This window comes from Xenia sp. Carnegie-2017, unplaced genomic scaffold (genome assembly GCF_021976095.1).
Source record: "Xenia sp. Carnegie-2017 unplaced genomic scaffold, XeniaSp_v1 HiC_scaffold_21, whole genome shotgun sequence".
Lineage (NCBI taxonomy): Eukaryota > Metazoa > Cnidaria > Anthozoa > Malacalcyonacea > Xeniidae > Xenia > Xenia sp. Carnegie-2017.
The window spans coordinates 7689061-7704963 of record NW_025813484.1 but is presented as its reverse complement, the minus strand read 5'-3'; the positions used below and the strand labels follow the sequence as shown (position 1 = coordinate 7704963).

The 15903-nt window shown below is 34.5% G+C and overlaps 1 protein-coding gene, 1 long non-coding RNA gene and 1 pseudogene across 2 annotated transcripts; 2 read left to right on the top strand and 1 right to left on the bottom strand.

The window, feature by feature from the left end:
• The first annotated feature begins 326 nt into the window (after positions 1-326).
• LOC124444242 lies at positions 327-6274 on the top strand (annotated as a pseudogene).
• Positions 6275-9591: 3317 nt separating this feature from the next.
• LOC124443509 (sialin-like) lies at positions 9592-12222 on the bottom strand. Its single transcript, XM_046993963.1, has 6 exons — positions 12181-12222; positions 11590-11818; positions 11261-11294; positions 10709-10908; positions 9921-10008; positions 9592-9626 (listed from the first exon to the last, which is right to left on the bottom strand). Exons 2-6 carry the CDS (start codon positions 11713-11715, stop codon positions 9592-9594), a joined length of 483 nt encoding a protein of 160 aa, XP_046849919.1. The 5' UTR covers positions 11716-11818; positions 12181-12222.
• Positions 12223-12278: 56 nt separating this feature from the next.
• Positions 12279-13891, top strand: LOC124444249. Its single transcript, XR_006947909.1, has 3 exons — positions 12279-12750; positions 12833-12902; positions 13649-13891. It is a non-coding gene; the product is annotated as an uncharacterized LOC124444249 (long non-coding RNA).
• The last annotated feature ends 2012 nt before the right edge of the window (positions 13892-15903 follow it).

The window sequence follows — 15903 nt, the reverse complement described above, 5'->3', positions numbered from 1 at the left end:
TCCTTATAGTTCATTGCGCACACAGTAGCTACCTCAAATTACATTATTAAACGTCTTTTCATTAAAATTGATATGAAAAACAAAGTTTAAACTTGAAAGTTAACTGGAATTAAAACGTTTTCAAAATAACGTATTAAGAGGTAAATCCGAGTCAACTTGAAGCGGAAAGCTGTCGAAGGAATTTTTCAAACGTTTGCTGGTAGAACCTTACTGTGATTTATGTAATGCATATAATTATCGATCTTTAAGGTATAAAAGCTATCGACTAACTCATCTTTTAGGTAAATAAGAAGTGCTCTTAAAACATTATTTTTGCTTAAAATTAGGAAATTGAACGAGACGTACCTGAAGTTGAAGTTCCATTGGGATTTTATTAGCATCTGCAGAGTAGAGATTACTCGAGATAGAATCCTTGCAAATGGGGAAACTGGGCCGAGTTGGTAATACTGCTTACGCAAGTTCATATCCTATCATAAATTCTCATTGCGTCAGAACCAAGATTGCGGAAAACCACTGTGGTTTTCTGTACAGCGTGAAATCATGTCTTTTACAATGGGTTTATCGAGATTTTCAGCAAAGAACGCTCCCAGTACTTTGCGGTGTGCAAATATCAAACGTTCGTTTTCGAGGGTAAGAAAAAATTTGCTGGAAAATTGCATAGATTCTTAAATATGGCTTGATGAACTTTTGATGCACGTGTTCTGTGTAAGTACGGCTTTTCAACATCATCGCTGACGACTGAGATTTTTTTTTGTTTTCTTTAGATTAAAAGAAGTACTTTGAGTCAAACAATCTCCACTCATAATGCACCATTCAGATCTTATGCGTAAGTAAAAAGTTTATTTAAAAACTACCAATTAATTATATTAAATTGAACGGTTGAATGGTCTTAACACCAAAACAACTAACTTACCATTGCAGCTGAAATTTTTTTGAAAAGAAGTTTGTGCTCCATTATATGGTTACAAAAAATTGCTTCAGTTAGTTGTTTTGGAGAAAATTAAACTGAATGAGCTAACATACAAATTGATTATATTAAATTGAAAGGTTCAACACCAAAACAACTAGCTTACCATTGTATTTCCTCTTTATCAATACAATTCATTAATTTTGATAATTGGTTCAAAATTTTTTCTACTTTAAGTTCTGATGTACGTAGAGCAGTTTGTGGCATTGATATTGGGACAACAAAGTCATGTGTTGCTGTTATGGAAGGCCAAACACCTAAAGTGATTGAAAATGCTGAGGGAGCAAGGACGACTCCATCACTTGTAGCATTTTCATCAGATGGAAAGGTGCTTGTTGGGGAACCTGCAAAACGACAGGTATAAAAAAGCCAATATTGGTGCTTATACAGACTCTGATTTGTAACTGATGCTGTTTTTATATAAGCAACATTTATTAGCCTAATCTATATGACTTATGCCTGATTTAATTGATTGTCTTTGCTGATATAAAGCCAGCAGAATCATTGCAAAGAAAAGTGCTGAAGTAATGGATTTATTTGTAAACTTTTAGGAAGTGACCAATCCTCAAAATACCCTTCATGCGTCAAAAAGATACATAGGAAGACACTTTGATGATATTCAAGTTCAAAAAGATCTGTATGTATATGCTTGTTGTTAAACACTTCATGAAAAATAATGTTTCTTGCTGTTACTGAATTTCCCTTTGATATATTTGTTGCAGGAAAAACCTCTTATTCAAAATTGTAAAGGCATCAAATGGGGATGCTTGGTTTGATGTTCAAGGAGAAATGTACTCGCCTAGTCAAATTAATGCATTTGTTTTGATGAAAATGAAAGAAACTGCTGAAAGTTATTTGAACACAGATGTACAAAATGCAGTTCTCACTGTACCTGCCCATTTTAACGATTATCAAAAACAGGTAACATAAAATTTGTCAAAGCAAAGATATCATCATGTCTCAGTCATGTCAAAGTTCAAGTCTTCAGGTTTAATAACTGTTTCTATGATAACCATGGATTATTTATTTAAGGCAACAAAAGATGCGGGCAGATTGCAGGTTTGAATGTCCTTCGTGTCATCAATCACCCTACAGCTGCTGCGCTTGCTTATGGAATGGATAGAGCAGAAGATAAAATGTATGTTGGATGAAATGATGCAACTAAAGTTGCCAATTGTGTTGCTTTTTTGGTTTCTAAAATTATGTATTGAAGACATACGTAACTAATAATATGTATGAATGCCAATAAACTAAATAAATGGAAAAGAATTTCACATCAATTTACTATCGTATTGCTAATATTATTTGGTATTTTGTATATTGGATTGTATTGGATAATATTGAATAATGTTGAAATGTGCTTTTATTATTTAGCTTAGCTGTTTATGATCTTGGTGGTGGTACATTTGATGTGTCCATCTTGGAAATCCAAAAGGGTGTATTTGAAGTGAAAGCAACAAATGGTGATACTTATTTGGGTGGTGAGGATTTTGATAATACTATTCTTCAGTATCTTGTAAAGGAATTCAAAAGAGAGGTATGAAATATTTCATCTGCCCAGCATTAAAATTGAATTATCAAATGCAGAATTATTTTAAGGAACCTTGATTTTTATAACTTAAGTTAACTAATCGAATAAATTATGCTCTCATTTTTAGTCGGGATTTGATCTTACGAAGGACAAAATGGCAATTCAAAGATTAAGAGAAGCTGCTGAAAAAGCAAAGATTGAGTTATCGTCGTCCATACAAGTTTGTTTACACAATAATTGATTTGATTGCTTGCACAAAAATGATTGATTGCATGTTTAGTCATTAATTTATCTCATTAACAGTTTATTTTAAATGACATTGCAAAAGTAACTTCACTTCTATCATACTTTATAGACGGATATCAATCTACCTTACATTACTATTGGAGCGTCAGGACCCCAGCACATGAACATGAAATTAACAAGAGAAAAATTTGAGTCACTTGTTGCTGATTTGATTCAAAGAACTGTTGAACCTTGTAAAAAATGTATGAAGGACGCTGACTGTACAATGTCAGATATTGGAGAAGTGTTGTTGGTTGGTGGTATGACAAGGATGCCTAAGGTATCAGTTTGACCTAATCTGTATATTTTGTTTTGACTTGGTCTGGTGTTGAGCTGTGTGGCTCCAGAATTTTATCTGGTTTTCAGTTTGTTGAATTTTGGCCCATTTTTTTTAAAAGGAAGAATTATGACGAATAGACGCTGTAAAGTTGTCCTTTTCAGCATAAGTCAACGTGTGCTTGTTTTCTATGTGTTTTCACAGATTTGTGGTTTTGCTATGTACTGTGCTGATTGCATTCTGTCACAGACCTCACACTGCAAATTTGTTTCCTTTTTTCTTTTTTGAAATATTCCCAAATTGGACTCTTTTCTTGTGGTTTTGAATGGAAAGAAAGAACTGAACTATTTTGAAACTTTAAAGGAAGGTGGAGGACGTCAAAGGGGAGAAATAAAACTAAAAATATCGGTTCTTTGGCGTAGAAAGTTTTTGATGCATAAAAAAGAACCAATATATTTGGTTAATCTCACAGCTATATACCGGTATTTTTGTTGATAGATGTTTGAGTTTCATCTAAATTATTAGTGTCCAAACAGCAGTGTTTTGTTTGAAACTTTCACAATCCTTGTATCTCTGGTTTATTTCAATGGATCCCATAGCAGAACTAAGGAATGTTAATGAATCAATTAGGTGCAAGAACTTGTGAAGGAGATATTTGGTCGTTCGCCAAGTAAGGCTGTGAATCCGGACGAAGCTGTTGCTTTAGGAGCGGCCATTCAAGGTGGAGTTCTTGCTGATGATGTGAAAGATGTTCTTCTGTTGGATGTTACACCTTTATCCCTTGGCATTGAGACGCTTGGTGGTGTCTTTACTAAGCTCATAGAGAGAAACACGACTATTCCTACGAAAAAGAGTGAGGTTCAGTATTTTACCATTAAATTCAGCAAGATTCCTTTGTAATTTACTCCACTGTAACAAACATAGCAAATTTCACTTGCACACTGCATATGTATGATGTGATTGAAATCATCACATTGTATCTATGAAGCTCAATTGCCATTGACTTGATCCAGTTTAAGCATTTATATTTTTTATACCTTTGTAGGTGTTCTCCACCGCAGCTGATGGTCAGACGCAAGTTAAAATTAAGGTTTGTGAAGGTGAACGTGAAATGGCTGCAGATAATAAAACTTTGGGACAGTTTTCTTTGGTGAGTATTACGAATGTTTACTTATTTTTGTTGAACGACGTCAGTGTATTTGATATTTCTAATCTTAATCGTTCACGTTAGGTTGGCATCCCACCTGCACCACGTGGTATACCACAAATTGACGTCACTTTCTACATTGATGCTAATGGCATTGTCAACGTGTCTGCTCGTGATAAGGGAACTGGAAAGAACAACAGAGTAAGTACGTCATGGCTAACGGTTTGAATGACAACGAAAATCTTGTCTGCGTAGCAGAGTTTACTACAGAAATACTTAATTGAAAAAGTCAGGCTTTAAGAAAGCTAATAGTTTTAACTGATTTTTTCATTTTTTTGTTAATATACAAGTACTTATAATTTCTACATTAATATGGTCCACATCTTTTTTAAATCACAGTTCAATTGGTTCAGTGATTGTTGCAGATCTGCTAAAGGGGACAACGAGGGGTTAAGGGCATTTAATTAATATGTTTGACAGCATTCCTTGGTTTAAATTTATTTTCTATTGTACACTCATCCCCAATTGTTGTGTGCATGTTCTTTGATTTTGTGATCAGCTATTCAACAGCTATAGTATTTTAGAGAGTCACTGTTGCATTATTTATTATTTGTACAGTTGTCATCCAATCTTCTGGTGGTTTGAACAAAGATGAGATTGAAAATATGATTAAACAAGCTGAAATGTATGCAGAAAGTGACAGAGAAAGAAAGGTGAGCACGAAAGGAACTGACGTTGTAGTTGAACTGAAGGATAGCCACAGTTTACTCGTTAACCATATGTTAAATGTCTCTGTATAGAGTTTTCTCTTCAGCCTTTTCAAGATGTTTTTTACACGTTCTGTAGGAAAAAACTGAAGCCGTCAACCATGCTGAAAGCATTTTACATGACAAAGAATCGAAAATTGAAGAGTTCAAAGATCAGTTGCCACAAGACGAGGTTAGTTTCACTTCAACGTGAACTTTTGCTGTGATCTAAATCAAAACAATTCATTTACAAGCTGCTAGTTTTTGACGTATTTTTTGAAAAAGACCATCCATTAATACTATAACAATATGAGACACATTTCAAATACTTTAACTAATCTCCGAATCTATTACAATACCTTATATAGTATTACTTAAAACCTTATATGGTATTGCTTGTTACCTTATATGGTTTTGCTTATTACTTTCTATGGAATTGCTTAACACATAATATGGTATTGCTTAGTTTGCCAGTTTGAAAGAGGAAATTACCAAAGTACGCGAGGTGTTAGCAAACACCGAGAATTCTTCTGCGGAAGAAATTAAAGAGCGATGTAACGAATTACAACAGAAGTCACTCAAATTATTTGAGATGGCTTATAAAAAGGTACGTATTTTCTTAAAGTCGATTCAGTGCGGTGCTTTATTTAAAGTATTTCACTTGTTCCATTTAAGTTTCCTTCGTTTTCCAAGATGGCTTCGGAAGAAGAAGATAGCTCGCATAAAGAAGATAGCTCGCAAACAAGTGAACAGCCTGAACATGAAAAAAAACAAGGCAAAAACTAAAATGGCCTCCATTTCATTTGTAACATACAGGCAATAAACGGAATTTGGTATTGATCACCAACCTTTTCATTTCAAGTTGCATGGTTATTTCATCATTCTTATCTTCAGCGTAGTATTCTGGTATATTTTCAATAGGTTCTGAAGGTGCTTCTTGTACTTGTTGTGAGTGTGATTGAGAGTAGTCCACTTTCTGCTCTTGTAACTGTAGTATGATTAATTTGAGGTCTCTGTATGTCTGGTTTTATGACTGTAGTAATCAGGATTATGATCATCAGAATTATCAGACATATAACAACACAAATGAATGAAAATACATTGTCGAACCTTTGTCTGGGATGGCGAGTCCCCTGCTTTGTAGAAAACTTTTGCCTTCTTTCTTCAACTGAGACTGATGAAATAATATATTGATCTTTTGAAGTGGTATACATGTAAGTTAAAATCAATGTCACCAATTTGAGGAAAAAACATTAACCTTCTGCAAAATCAGGTGAAATCCTCTGTTTTTAAATAAATGGTTTTAGTTCACCAGTGCTAATTTGTCAAATTCTTCCTTCTATGACCTCTTAAGACAGAAGTAGTGGTTTGTTTGTGTTGTATAAAATACTTAAAAAATAACATATATAGCAAATATTCTATAGTAGAAAAAAAGATGACAATTCTTTACCTCTATGGTTGTCATTGACATTATATCTATCATTTTGCATGTGTGCCATGCTTGGGCTTAGCTTGTAAGATCTTTACTGACCAACATTTGCAGTTATTTTAACTGACTTGAATAGCATGAGTGAGTGGCTTTTATGATTTAGTAAATTTGATCAAGGCACCTGGATTAATCATTGATATCAATGACATGTACCTAGTGTTGCTGACAAGACATGCACCTGTCTTTTTTGACAAATTAAGTTGAGTGACTTAAGTCATTCATTGATTTTATTATTTTATTACTGTCTCTGTTTACAAATTTTAAATGTTTTGAAGATTGCAAATGGGTGAAATGAGTACAAGAAGTGTATGGTCGGTATGAATGAATGTCGCAAAGTTACCGAATTAGATCACGTGACTAAAACATCATATCCAAGTCAGTGGATACTGGACTGCTGCTGCACTGCGGTGCACGTGGTGTGCGACTGCGCGTGCAAAGAAAAACAACTGTACTGAAACAAAAATTTAATAAATAGTTTTAAATATTGAATGTTATAGTGATTAAAAATAAAAGAACGATGAATTATAAAACATAAAAATGCTCTGGGAGGCCACAGAGACTTCAGAAAGTCAATGAACGACTCAATTATCAGCCCATGGTTTGTTTTTCTGACGAACCAAATACAAGATACAAGAGCATTCCAAAACCTCGATGGCAGCCGTGATATAGAATACAATTGCCCATTGATGATGAATATTCTGCAAGAAATTGTAAGTTATTTTTATACTTTTACTAATGGCTAATTGCATGTTTAATATGCTATTGGATTTAATTGAAATGTTATAAAAGCTCATTTATTCTTACCCCGTGTTCTGTAAGACTTCCAACCACTTCTGGTGAAATAAAACCAGTGATATTACAGGCAAAGTTAGAAATACCCATTAATACACTTGAATACTTTGGTGCAAGCTCACCAAGTTTGCTCCTGGACCACTTGCTAAAGTTTGATACTGTAATTGCTATGGTTGCTATGACAATAGCAGTTGAGGCATTAGATGCATAAACCATGGCAAAGATAAAGACTCCACCTATTCCAGCACCTAAAGTATGAAGAGAACCACGAAAATTCAATATTGGAGAATAGATACTGTCAATTTCACCTTGTGTATCTCTAAAATAGTTTTGAGTATTCATTTGAACATTCAAATGTTTATTTGTTAGTTTGCATCTTTAAACTTACAGTAAATGATCTGATTGGCTAACATATATAGATATTGACTAATCAGATTATCTTCCGTAAGTTTTGAACATGCAAACTAAAAAGAAAACACTTGAAAGTTTGTAGGAATATTCTAATGTTCAAATGAATGTTCCAAACTTCTTTCAGAAGAAAGTTAAAATTAACATTATGTTACCATGAAGTTTCATGTCCATTTTAGTACAACTGCTAAGGGGGTGAGTAAAATTTATTTTAAATAAAGCTTAGAAATGATGTTGGTATAATATTAAGAATACAGTTACTTCTCATAATGATGGTTTATGCAACATTTTATTCTCGTTCCCTCAACCACTTCTCTCAAGAGTCAACACTTTTTAAGAGAGTCATACTAATTATTATGGTTGCAAACTTATGAAAAAGCATGTGGTAAAATAAATCTTACCAAACAAATAAGAGAGTTTTCTGGCATTTGTTGTGCTTAAATATTTTCGTTTTCTCAACATATCTATGAAAAATCCCCATGCAGGTGTGAGAGTCCAGCTACTACATAAGGAATGGAACTAGTGAAACCAATCTGTATAAGAAAAAAACAATATAAGTTCATGATGTTTTTCAAATGTTTTCATTTACTCTTCTCATTAATTCTATCTTACAACTTGTTTTGTTCAATTTATTGCATGCATAGGTCTTATTTCCAACCATTTGAACTTATGACAAAACAAATTCATTGAGGTTATAATAGAAGATTATTCTCTTAATTGAAATTTTAAAAATAGGTACACAGAGCGTACATGTGGGTAGCCTAAATTTGCTCGGAGATGTAACAGATATTTGCAAAGCTAACATTTATATGAAATCCTTTGTTATTGGTTTAGACAACTGTCAGTGAAACAGATGTGGGTTGTTGCATTCCTTTAAGTCATAGCATTACAAATAGCGTTGCTAGTTTAAATTTCCATTAATACATCTTTTTTAAAAGTGGTTTAAAGTACATTTGTTAAGTTCTTTGTTTATATATATATTCAGCCTGAAAATCATAAAAGTCCACGAACCGTTGTTATATCTAGTTCATGAACATCCTTGAGATAGCTTGGAAATGAAAACATAAATGTATAGAAACACCAACAATCCATGAAGACGGAAGTATGATTGCCCAAACTCTTATCGATGTGAGCATACATCTCCATGGAATTTCACGAAATTTCAACTGTAAATACACACAGATGAACTGTTATGTTACAGATAAATAGTTCTTTCTGATCTGTCATACTTTAAAACTAATTAGTTTCACTACATGTATTGTATTGTTTCACTTCAATTTATGTTGTCTAGTGAATGAAGAAACAGAATATGATAAATAAATAAAGAAAATAAATCAAATATTTAAATTCAAGTAATATTGTTCAGTCATTTTAAGATATTTACTTTAGTTGTCCAGTGTTTTCCAATCTTTTGTATCTCAGACCGAGATATAGTAGGATGATCGGCTGGTTGTTCCACCCCCAGATACAGCCAACATAAATACCAGAGGACTCCTTGAGCTCCTTCAACAAATGAAAAATGAAAAATATTTTCTCGTTTAGGTGCAACAGCTAGAGCAACTTTTAACTTGGTTTGCTAAGTAATCATCACTTTTGTTATCTCCAGTTGTTTTGTTTTGCGAAATACGTCATGATTCAACAGTCAGTGTTGAAAACACAGGCAATTACCCCTTCCATCGAAATGGCTGAAAAAATATTCTAATGAAATATCTGCCACTCAAGGGTAGGGATTTTCCTATTTTCTGCACTGTGTGACTGGCGTTTTAATGGCACTTGAACGAAAGCAATAAAAGATTATCTTCTGTATGCTAGTATTCTCTGATAATTGTTTTATAAATTTATGACGTAATGATTTATTTTCATTAGATCCTTGAAGAAGCGATGAACGAAAACTTACCAAAGAAGTAAAACGGACGGCCATCCGTATGAACTACCGGCCAGAAGACCACTTATTGAGTTCGCAAAACTGTTCCCCACAGAAGACCTGCATGAGAGGATCATGGGTAAGTTTTAAATTGTTGACGACGTTTGTTTATGCAAGCTGTAGAAATCAAAATCTACTCATAAAACAGCGCTTTAAATGTTTTTGACGAAATCACAAATTTCGAAAGTACGTAGCTAAAGCTCCGTTGCGCGTGCAGTTTCACCAGCTAGCGCTGCAAATTAATATAATATTGAAAATTATATTGATTTATCAGATGCACATACTTTATATGTATCTTACGAAAGCATTTATGTACAACATAAATGACATCATAAATTACGATCATTCAATCACCTGCATATGAAACGGTGACGAAAATACTCCTTTCGTAAATAGGTGACCATTTGCTTATTAAATCAATGCTTGAACTCGCCACCAAACCCTGTGGAAAAAAAAATCACATCATGTACGACTTCATGTAAATATCAAGATTTTTCTTGATAAAGTGAATGGTTTGAACCCGGGAGTATCGTTACATGTTTGTACATGTAGATCGTCCAGGTTAGTAGAGCCTTGAGAAGAACTGTTGTTGGTTATGTTGACTGACGTTTCAAAAACCTTAGCGGTAGTCATCAAGTGCTGTCACAGTCAACATCAACATCAACATTCTTTCTCGAGACTCTACTAACCTGGACAATCTACGTCAACAAACATGCAAAAAAATTTCTTGCTACTTCCATAGGCTTACCAAGCAAGGAGGGCAGCCAAATTGTTAGAAAAACCAGGTTAATCGAGCAATTTTCGATTGGACTTAATGATTGTCGTGCATTTAGGCCAAACAATTGACGAAAAATTTTAGCGGATATATGCTCGTGGCTATCTACACACTTTCACATAAATGCGCCAGCATTAACTATGTTTAAAACGCATTTAGTGAGTGACTATGAAAACTTGAATAGGAATTTTGCTTAAGATAAAACTATCTTATCATGTGCATGCTGAATTGTTTTGTGGAATAAAACTGACTTAAGTCGTCGCAATTTAAAGGTATATATAGCACATTCAATGACTAAAATCTCATCTCTATAGTTTGCTACACACTATCAAATAAGCTTTCATAAAGCTAAAAAGTTATACCTTACCAAGAATGCACCTTCCAGTACCCGTAGTACTATAAAGGCACTGACGTTCGCCCTAACGATCAGTGGTGTGAAAAGCGTAAGAACCGAGGAGCCAAAAATTGCAATACCAAGTAGAAATGAACTGCCATACTTTGCGCAAAGCAATCCTGCCGGTATTTGAAGAGCAGTATAGCTCCAGTAAAGGGACGCCAGAATTGTACCTGCAAACGTCTATCATTGTTACCAGTTGATTGCATCTGATATGACATTTTATTACATGGTGCTAATACATGCTGGCGGCATTAGAGTACTGCCATAAGCAATATTAGATAAATTTAGTAAACTTCAAAATAATTTCTTATTACAACATACGAATGATTCCGCGACATTGTCATGAGGTCAAATAGATTGTTCGCCACCACACAATGTTAAGATCTGAAGCAAATCATTCCATTCTTGTGCACTTCTACTTTTCTTTACACAACCTCCCCACCTCCGTGTATTTATCTGTGCACAAAACTCCAATTACCCACAGCAGATATATTTTTCGTGCATTCAACGAAGACGACTTACCTTGAAGTTGTGTGCTCCAGTGGAATTCTGGCTCCTTAAAGAGATAAATGGGACATTAGTCCGTGGTTTTTACCGTAATGCTTTGTAAAATTTCCTGACTTTCACAGATTATTAGATGAATAACAAACGTAATTGGCTGTGTATTAACTACCAGCGTACAATACCGCCGCCACATACTGTATCATTTGCGAAGGAAAATCAAAATTACCAAAGCTGTGATGAAAACTGCAGCAGTAAACAAGAAGTTGACGTTGAAGTTTAAATCTAAACTTTAGCTTCTCATCTATATGTACGTATGGATAAGAGCAAGCATTGCTTTCTTTTCTTACCTCGTCTCTTGATAAACGAGATTCCGTTGTGTTATGCTTGTCATCTTCTCCGTGCGTCATTGCTACAATGGTCACGTTCACACACATCCTTATGCAATACATGTTGAAATTAGCCAGTGCAATCATAACTAAAATTATGAAACGCTTAGGGATTGCTTGAAATATCCGTATCCCAGTGACTGGTCTTGATATCCTAGTTTGCGTTGTCGCTTCTCCGTCACTTATTTCACTGTTGAAACGGGTGAAACGATTGTGTTATTACATGTGGATGGAAGGGTTTGATGGGATAAGAAAGGTTCAGCGCATGCTCAGCTGTTAATCAACCACCAAGTTATTTTCTATTGGATTCTAAGCGCTTTAATTGTGTAGATGAATAGAGAAAGTGAAAATTTTGTTGATAAAAAGCACGCTTCGTGGGACACAGTTCTACTCGAGTCTTCTTCACTTATGGCAAATGTAAATGGACGAATAGAACATGGGTATAAATAATGCCTATGACGGAAGTCTTCAGTTGGAAGTAGCAAGTTTTTAAGCTATCAAACTAACGATTTCGTTTATCCTGAATAAATTATACAATAAGCATGTTCTTACCAAAGTTCAATTTCTTCATCGTGGTGTGCCTCGCCATCCGATTGTGGAGATAAAATCTATCCATTTTGTCATGAAGTTTTTCGATGGTTGGTAAGATTCCTCCGTGAGAAGCTTCGTTAAGTCATTTTGGTTTTCCTCCTCAATTTCACCTTCAGAATTCATTTTTGATCAACTGCTCAATGTTAAATTCAAAATTGAAAATATTTTAGATGCGCAGGACTTAGCGAAGTACATAACTTTTTGTAGATTGTCATAAATTGTTATCGTCTTACCATTTGACAATAAACAAAACTTCACGGCAATAAACAAAACTTCACGGCAATAAACAAAACTACACGGCAATAAACAAAACTACACGGCAATAAACAAAACTCCACGGCAATAAACAAAATTCCACGGGTCACGGCGGAAGTGCTATCTCGGTGGAAGTACAAGATCAAATACCAAATCATCGCCATATTGCCATCGCGTAGCCGTGATCGTTTTTTATCTTTGCTTTGTAAGAAAGTTTTGCTCAAACTGTGGACAAGAGGTCGCAAGCACTTGGAATTTGTTCGAAGTGTGGTTTCTGTGAGTTTCTGCTGATGATGTTTCATATTTTAATATAATTTAAAGTTTATTTGCGTTTCTTTGTTTGTTTTCAACATTTCAGGTGCGCCATCGACCTCTTCCGCTTCGACGTCCAGTAACCAGAATAACACTTGAAAGTAATAATGATTCAGGTAAAGTTTTGAATTTATTTTGATCATTAACGGCTATTTATACTTAGCTTTGTCCCTTGTGTTGTTTTTGAATAATTTATTACTCAAGAAATTCTTTTATTTTTATAAATGCATATATTTTACATTATTGTTTATTGTTCTGGTTTTATTGACAATGCTTGGAGCTGTACTGTTTTAGCACAGTATACGCTTATCAATGTTATTATTATTATAATTGGGACAAACCACAGTTTGAACGGAGAATCGGCGAGGTTTGGAGATTTTTATGATTTTACACCAATACAGTATACCACGTGTTTGCTGCAGACAATTAAATTTCAAAAATTTTTCTCGCTGGCAATTCTTTCAATTCCGATTATTGAAATGTAACATAACGGTAGCCCGAAATTTTCACCTCAGCAAATAATTCGAGTCAAATTTTAATTGCATTTACGCGAAAAGCAAAGCATTTGTGTCAAAACCAAAATATTTATGTCAAAAGCAAAACATAGTAGTCAAAATCATAAGACTTCTGTCAAAAGTAAAACATTCGCGTAAAACCAAAAGAATTCTGACATAAACATGCAAAGCACACTTGAATGTGCCCTCAAATCAATGCTACTCCTTATCCTCAAGTTTTTCGTCCTAATGTAAAAAGAAGGTTAGTTAACATCTCAAGAGTTTCAAGTAAATGAAAATGTTTTTGGACCGCATTTATACAGGAGAGGAAATTCGAACATTGCTTGAACAGTCATATATATTTTAAGATTTGCAATCTGAAAACAGTGAGTAGTTTACTGAAGAGCTTAGAGAAGAATTCAATGAGAAAGCGACGGAAGGAAGCATTGGCATTGTATAGGACTCTTACTTATGTTGCTACTTGTGACGCATAATTGTAAATAACCATTTTTTTGAACTAGCTCAAATCATTTCAACCATCTCAGTACCAATGTTAATTGTAAATAGATGGATTTAAAAACATCAAAAACGTTTTTTAAATTTTTTCATGTGCAACACAAAGTATGAATTTAAGAAGAGCTCGTTGACTCCTGCAGGATGCTTCTTATTCATCACGATTAAGTTATCACACAGCTCTGGTGAGAAAAATGTTATGCAGAAAGAATGCATTTTCTTTTGAATTCTTGTTACTTATATTAATGTCGTTGTGGATATAACGGACGTCGAAAATAATAAAAAATAAACCAATTTGTTGACATGAGTCAATTCTTTTTTAACACAAATTTCAACATGGTTGAATCTTGTATGCTCAATGATTTTTCAGTTTCCTTAAAATGGTTTTCCTACTCCTAAGTTTCCCGATTCCCAGGTTGCCTTCAAGAACTTAGGCTCTTTTACAACTTCTGGCTAAATGAGTGTCTAAATTCATTGGTGCCGACGCTATAGCAGTGCACCATCGACTAGATCGTTCAAAACGTGATGTTATTTGTCCAATCGGAATTGATATGCAGAGGATAATTACTCTTCACTCCCTCGAGAAACTCGTTACAAAATTCGTTGCATTTCGAGATTAATGTTGCCCGCGCTTAGTTCCAAGTATGTATAACTGAGACTACGTTAATTTACACTTGTTGATATAATTTTAAAATGTTTATTTCTTATAGAAAGTTTATCTAAAAGGTTGATTTTATTTTAAAAGGTTGAAAGTAAAACAAAATCATTATTATCACTACTCTCATGATCAAAGCCTAAATACACCAGAGATATTTAACCGCTAAATATGTTAAATATTGAGGAGTTGTAAAAATCTAGTTGTAAAAAATGAAAGAATACCTTTTCACTCACAATTGTAGTGATTAAAGACAGATACGGTGCTGGTGTGACACATAAACAGAGTTGCCCACAATGTGGTTGTGAAAGTGAGATTTTGAGGGCTGGTGTTTACAGTTCAGCTAGTGGTTGCATAAGTGCTTAGAGGATGAAACCTTCACTTGCCCTGAGTGTATTTATTCTGCTGAACACAAAGGTATATAACTAGGAAAACAGCAATTGACGCAATTTTATTAATGAAGTTCAGTTATTTAGCTACCACTCACTAGAAACTAAAGAACAAATTTTATTGATTTACAGAGAACATATCAATTCCTACTTTTCTTTTTATCCAAGATCACTTACATATTTTCATGGAGGTAAATCTGATGTACCATTCTGAGGGAAGATGGAAAACAGCAACCACCTCCCCCGGGCCTGCCGGCGGCACTGGACTACAAGCTTTTAGTACTTGTGTACTGAAAGCGATTTTGAAGAAAGTGAGAATCATGATATCAGTCAAGATGAAGAACCAGAGAGTCTTGATGACCTCAACGATTGCGATCTATGCTCATTCGAACCAGTAGCAAAGAAACAATGTGTAATAGGTGATGATGAGATGATAGCTATAAAATCCAGACAAGTCTGGACGAGGAGTACGTACGTCCAGACCAGTTCTCCTGCAAGGCACACACAATGCCTACCAGTGAAAGTTTTGTGAACCATTTAAGCAAAGCTGTTGATGACACCGAGCAATTCTTCATCATTATCAGGAGAGGCACCTCTTTGACAAGAATTATCAATATATGGAAAAGAGCTGCAAAAAAATTTCACCTAAACATAAATTGGTTGTGCAATTCTCAGGAGAATGTGGTACAGATAGCGGTGCAATATCCAAAGAATTTTTGACTTTGGCAGTTCATGCTATTAAAGAAGAGTTGTTTCCTGGTGGATGTCCCACAGACTCTATGCTTAATGTGCACAATGGCACTTTTTTACTGTTGGCAAAATAGCTGCCGTAAGTGTTTGTGCAAGGTGGACCACCACCAGATTTTTTCCATTAATCTGTTTACAACCTTTTTACCAAACCTGTTGATCTCAATAAACTTACTGATGATCACTTCACAATGAAGAACTCTGAACTTTTACAACAGATAGAAAATGACCCATTGACATCTCAAGATGTTGTTATTGACCATGGATATAGTGGAATGATTGATAAGGAACATATCAGGGACATCATTGGCACTGTACG